A 6,300-nucleotide genomic window follows, 5' to 3' on the forward strand; every position below is an offset into this window, starting at 1 on the left:
TAATTAAAGTGAAAAATTCTTGACACCCATTTGACGCAAAGAGAGAGATAAAAAATATTTGTTTATTGGTATAGTAGAGTAAAAGGTAGGATTTTTTTTTTTTGGGGTATGAGGAAAGAAAAGAGGACAAATATGCTTGGTTACTCTACTGACAAATCTTTTCTTTTCAGGTTTTCTTTAATAGGCTTGAAGGAGGTAAATATGATGTTTTAATCTTGTATCGAGCTTGTATACACAAGCAGTTACATAACCTGTTAAGTTAATTTTTTTGAAAAGAAAGTAATGATCTTATAACAAAATCATATCAAAATAAATCAAACTCTCATAAGAGATAGATAGAATAATCGATGGTGACAAAAATATCACCGAATTAAGTAAGAAAGAATATCATGTCAAATACTTTTCACTTTTTAATTAAATAATATTAAAATGGAAAACATAAATAACATTATCTTTTAAATAATTTTATTATTTATCTATCGAAAGCAATTGTTGAACTCCTAGATCAATGCAAAGCAAGACCAAGGCTATTAGAATTAAAAAATAAGTGCATTTCAAATATCAATGAAGTACTCTCCTACCTTATTTTTCTTCCACTAACTATTTTATATCAAAATATCTTTGACATTATCCAACCATTGTTTTCTTGTGTTATCATTAATTCAATCATCATCTTATTTTTTCTATTAATGTAGTTTTTACGAATATAGAATTTTGCTATGTTTATGGCTAATAATGTATACTATTAAAGAATGAAATACTTTAATAGCTTAAGATTTAGGTCACCTAAGAACCCTACTTTTAGCCACACCAAACTCACATGCAATTCCCCCAAAATTCATTCATTATGTTGTGGGACAAGTTAAAACATTTCCCTAAATGTGGAAAAATCAAATATTGCATTTTATGTTATATGAATGTCTCGATTATTTGACGAATTAAAATAAAATATATTGATAGTACATTAAATATAAACTTAAAATTAATATCCGATTGTAACTTGACGTAACTCGAGTGGTGAAATTATTTAAAAAATTTTTTATTTCAATTTAAATTTCTGAAGTGGACTTTTTCATGACCAAATCTATCAACATTGCACTATGAGTGGACAATTTTAACCTCAATAATATAGTAATTTACAAATATGCAGCTTACATGACAAAGGGCAATATTGTCATACCAACACCCCTGAAAAATTCCGCCAGATCCCCACTTTAAAAAATTTGAAATCCCAACGGTAATAACAGTCCAAAAATCAAATTTTTACCAACAAAAAAGTAAGAAACTTTCATATTAAAAATCTATTTTTTTTTGGAGGATTAAATTAAAGAATATTTTTGGATTTATTTCTGCTGAGTGTCCTTTGTTTGATCATCATCGTCATCTTCCTGCTAGTAAAAGCAACGGTTGTGATTCACTATTGGTAGCTTTGAATGCAATCCATGGTCCCACTTTGCTAGACCCAAATTTACTAGCTCCAACATCTCGCAGCTTCCCTTTCTCTCTCTCTCTCCTTCTTCAAAATGGGTTCAAAGAATCAGAACAAACCTCCATTTCAACACAACCCCTCTCCAACACCAACTTGCACTGCCACCCCAAGCCCTTTAAAAGTAAGTTTCTTTTCTTTTCTTTTTTTTCTATTGAAATGTATTTGTCTGTAGTTGAAGTCTTCAAGGTTGTTTATTTTTTTTAATTCTTTCCCATTTTCTTGGTAAAGATTCAATCTTTATGCTCTTCTTGTTAATGGGTATCTTTTGTTTTTCAGTTTGGGCTTAAAGATTATTATAACCCAATTTTTGGGGGCTTTTAATAAATTTTTCAAGTAATTTGTTTACTGTGGATGACTTTTTTTTTTGAGCCATTTTTTTGGTAAGGATTCTATCTTCATGGTTTTTTTTGTTAATGAGTACCTTCTTTTTTTCATTTCAATATTATTTTTAAGTCTTGTTTGAAGCTAAAAATTGTCCTTTTCCCCATTTTCTGGATAGAGATTGAATCTACATGTTCTTTTTCTTAGAAAATACCATTTGCTTTTCGTTTTGGGGCTTAGATTGGCTTTTCTTTTTTCAATTTCTGGGATGAAGTCTCAATTTTGTAGTTCAATTACTTCCTGCTGTTTTTGGATATTTTCTTTTCCTGGTTGTAAAGTTTTAATCTGTATGCTATTGTTATTAATGGTTAAGTTCTGCTTTTTCTACTATTCTTATGGAAAGAAAAAAATGGAAGCTGAACCTTTTTTTTCCCTTCCCATTTTTGGAGTGAAAATTTTTTTGTTGGATTTGTAGAAGAAATACATTGCTGATGAGGTAAGTGTAGAGAAGGGACAAAGGCTTGGACTTGACAAAATGGTTGGCACTGCAAATAATGGTAGGCTCCGGCTAGCTTTTTCACTTGTAAATGGCTCCCAAGATCTTGGCCCCAATAGTGCGCCTGCGAGTAATGCAGGTTCAGAATGTGGTGGCATTGAGTTCACCAGAGAGGATGTGGAGGCATTAGTGAGTGAGAAAATGAGATACAAGAACAAATTTAACTATAAGGTTAGTGTGTTTCTGTTGTATTTATAGTGGTTTAGTTGGAATTAGTTTCTGATTTTTGCTTGATTTTGTAATTCAGGAGAGATGTGAGAATATGATGGAGTATATAAAGAGGCTTAGGCTTTGCATTAAATGGTTCCAAGAACTTGAGGGAGAGTATGCATTTGAGCAAGAGAAATTAAGGAGTGCTTGGGAATTGACTGAGAGGAGATGCTCTGAAATGGGTATGAATCGTTCATTTATCTATGGTTTAGATGTTTTATAATCATATTGATCAATTTTCATTTGAGCTAAAATAATGTATTTGCTTGTAGATTTGGCTCTCAAAAACAAGGATGAAGAACTGAATTTGATAATTTTGGAGCTTAGAAAGAGCTTGGCTTCCTTACAAGAGAAGCTTGCAAAAGAAGAATCAGAGAAGAAGGTAAGAATGGCGATATCCCTTTTTTTTTATTCCAATATGTTTAGTCAGAATTTCCATTGTTGTCTATTTCTGTTTGGAAAATAATTAGTTCTTTTGAATGTGACAATCAGGCTGCGGTGGATTCTCTTGCTAAAGAGAAAGAAGCTAGGATTAATATTGAAAGGTCACAAGCATCTCTTTCAGAAGATCTTGATAAAGTTCAAGGCGAGCTTGATGGTGCCAATCAAAGGGTAAATATAGGAATGAAAATTTGATCTTCCTAAAGTTCTTTTCGCTTTGGTTTTTCCTGTTGTTGCATCAATTTATAAGTTTACTTTTGTTAACTTGTATTTATGTGATTCTTGGACGCTGCAGATAGCATCAATTAATGATATGTACAAGCTACTGCAAGAGTATAACTCAAGTTTACAGTTATATAACAGTAAACTCCAGACAGATCTTGATGCAGCTCATGAAACCATTAAGCGTGGAGAGAAGGAGAGATCAGCCATAGTGGAGAATCTTCATAATTTAAGGGGTCAGCATAAATCCTTGCGAGATCAACTCACTTCATCTATAGTGAGTTTCCATGCTTGGGAAAGCCATCTCCTGTTGCATATTTTTATCATGTGCAGTAATCTACCCTTTTTCTTATGGCATGCTAAGCACAATGCTTGATTATTAGTTGTCATAATTTATCTATAGTAGGTTTGGCCTAGTGAATTTTCAAGCCAGCTGCTTCTCTTATCTACATTTTATTTCTGCTAACTTAGAAAAACTAAGATTTCATATCATAATTGAAAATTTTGTTTGGAGAACAGGTTTGATTTCTTTAAAGTTCTGAAATTTTGCAAAGTTTCATGGAAATGATATAAGGAGGTGATCTGCTTTTCTTGAAGTGAATCAAATATTAAGATGCAAATCATATGTTTGTAGAAGACTTAAAATTGATGATCAATTAAGTTACTCAAACTAATTAGAAGTGACATACGGGTTAAAAGAGGCTCAAGTGGTTAGTGGTGCCTTTTGTTCTGAATTCAAAATTGTTGGCCATTCTCTCCTTTCTTTATTTTTGAATATTTCTATACTGGCTTAATTTCTTAAAAAAGTTTCATCAATTGGATTAGGCTTCACAAGATGAGGCTATGAAGCAAAAAGATGCTTTGGTGAATGAAGTTGCATGTCTTAGAATGGAGCTACGGCAGATTAGAGATGATCGTGACCTCTATCAACAACAAGTGCAAACTCTAACTGCTGAAGTGTCTAAATACAAAGAGTTGGCAACCAACTCAAGTGAATTAGAGGTTAGGTTTTGCTTCTCATTTACTTTGCTTTGGCATTATACATGAACATATCCTGATATGTTATGTATCTTTTATAGGAAAAATGTTTGTCTCAAGGTAATCAGATACAAATATTGCATGATCAACTAGCAGTTGCAGAGAGGAAATTGCAGGTTGTTTCATCTATCTTTTGAGAAAACTAATTATATCATTCTAGTCAATTTAGTTCCTATCATAATCTTGCTTCTTTTGGTATTTTAGATGTCTGATATGTCTGCACTTGAGACAAGAGTTGAATTTGAAGGGCAAAAGAAACTTATAAACGAGTTACAAAATCGCTTAGAAGATGCAGAATTTAAACTTACAGAAGGAGAGAAGTTACGTAAGAAGTTGCATAACACTATATTGGTAATGTTCTGACCTATATCTTGTGTTAGCATTACCACAAATATATTTCCCTAACAGACTTATTTCTTGATTGTAGGAATTGAAAGGGAACATCCGTGTATTTTGTAGAGTGCGGCCTCAGTTGCCTGACGATTGTTCAAGTAACCAGGGGAAGGTTGTCTCTTATCCCACATCAATGGAATACCTTGGACGTGGCATTGACATGACACAAAATGGTAGCAATCCAATATATTTGAATTATAAAAATATATTATAGCGCGCTATATGATTTTATTACCTATCAAATCTTGTTTCCAAAGTTAAAGACTCATTCAATGTTTGTCTATTTATCAGGGCAGAAGCACTCTTTCACTTTTGACAAGGTTTTTTTGCCTGATGCATTGCAAGAGGAAGTTTTTGTAGAAATATCGCAACTTGTCCAAAGTGCTCTTGATGGTTACAAGGTTAGCTTCTGTTTATATGTGAATGTTGCAAGGACTTTGTTAAATACAATGATGCACAGTAGTAGCATCATAAATGCTTTACCAGACAATGGTTTTATCTTTCCACAGGTTTGCATTTTTGCTTATGGGCAAACAGGCTCGGGTAAAACCTACACCATGATGGGCAGACCAGGACAGCCAGAAGAAAAGGGATTGATACCTCGTTCATTGGAACAAATATTTCAAACTAGGCAAGCTCTTCAGCCTCAAGGCTGGAGATATGAAATGCAGGTGTGCAGTATTTCTTATTCCTCAGTTTTCTTCCTGTATTCCATTCTATTCATATGTTCTCTAGATAATTATTAAACTTTTTCTTCAACAAATATTCACAGGTCTCAATGTTAGAAATATACAATGAAACAATTCGTGATTTGTTATCAACAAATCGGGATGTGTCACGAACTGAAAATGGTGTGGCTGGAAAGCAATATACAATCAAACATGATGCAAATGGAAACACACAAGTCTCAGATCTTACTATTGTGGATGTTCAAAGCAGTAGAGAGGTCTCATATCTTTTAGATCGGGCTGCACAAAGCAGGTAAACCTTTTAGAATATGCATCACTTTGGCCTTCTCTATTAGATTAAGCAGCTATTTGACTATGTTTTCTTTTCTTGAGTTTTTATGTGTTGCCATTCAATATGCATGTTTGGGCTGTATTGACATGTATATATCCAACCTCCACACTGTCTGCTAGTTATGTTGAAAATTTCACATGAGAAATTTTAAAATTCTTTGTAAGAGAGATAAATCATGGACTGTTATCCTGAATGTTATTTGAAAGAATTTTGAATGATGAAGTTTGTGCTTGTCTCATTCAGATCTGTTGGGAAGACCCAGATGAATGAACAGTCATCAAGAAGTCATTTTGTTTTCACAATGCGAATAACTGGAGTTAATGAGGTACAAGCACGTTTAATGCTATAATCTGTGCAAATATAATGCCACTCCACTCTCAATCTTTTCTTCCTCAATCCAATGCAATGTATTATAGTTTTGACCATGTATCTGTTCTCTACCAGAGCACTGAACAACAAGTACAAGGTGTCCTGAATCTAATTGATCTTGCTGGAAGTGAGCGTCTTTCCAAGAGTGGCTCAACAGGGGACCGGTTAAAAGAGACTCAGGTATTTTTTTAACAATACTTATTATTTAGTTTTGTTATAAACTGTTTCTTTCTTTTTTTTT

The 6,300-nt window shown here is 33.0% G+C and overlaps 1 protein-coding gene across 1 annotated transcript in view; it reads left to right on the plus strand.

The window, feature by feature from the left end:
- The first annotated feature begins 1,452 nt into the window (after positions 1–1,452).
- ATK3 (kinesin 3) overlaps positions 1,453–6,300 on the plus strand; it is a 5,180-nt gene continuing 332 nt past the window's right edge. Inside the window, exons 1-15 of the mRNA XM_021431694.1 lie at positions 1,453–1,610; positions 2,286–2,537; positions 2,614–2,758; positions 2,849–2,958; positions 3,069–3,188; positions 3,313–3,516; positions 4,065–4,241; positions 4,319–4,393; positions 4,482–4,628; positions 4,705–4,843; positions 4,962–5,071; positions 5,180–5,341; positions 5,443–5,651; positions 5,934–6,015; positions 6,135–6,239. Coding sequence (XP_021287369.1) covers positions 1,524–1,610; positions 2,286–2,537; positions 2,614–2,758; positions 2,849–2,958; positions 3,069–3,188; positions 3,313–3,516; positions 4,065–4,241; positions 4,319–4,393; positions 4,482–4,628; positions 4,705–4,843; positions 4,962–5,071; positions 5,180–5,341; positions 5,443–5,651; positions 5,934–6,015; positions 6,135–6,239 — 2,124 coding nt within the window. The 5' untranslated portion in view covers positions 1,453–1,523. The remainder of the gene's footprint in view (positions 1,611–2,285; positions 2,538–2,613; positions 2,759–2,848; positions 2,959–3,068; positions 3,189–3,312; positions 3,517–4,064; positions 4,242–4,318; positions 4,394–4,481; positions 4,629–4,704; positions 4,844–4,961; positions 5,072–5,179; positions 5,342–5,442; positions 5,652–5,933; positions 6,016–6,134; positions 6,240–6,300) is intronic.

Source organism: Theobroma umbraticum, unplaced genomic scaffold, assembly GCF_002168275.2.
Source record: "Theobroma umbraticum cultivar Fairchild unplaced genomic scaffold, ASM216827v3 scaffold_67.0, whole genome shotgun sequence".
NCBI lineage: Eukaryota > Viridiplantae > Streptophyta > Magnoliopsida > Malvales > Malvaceae > Theobroma > Theobroma umbraticum.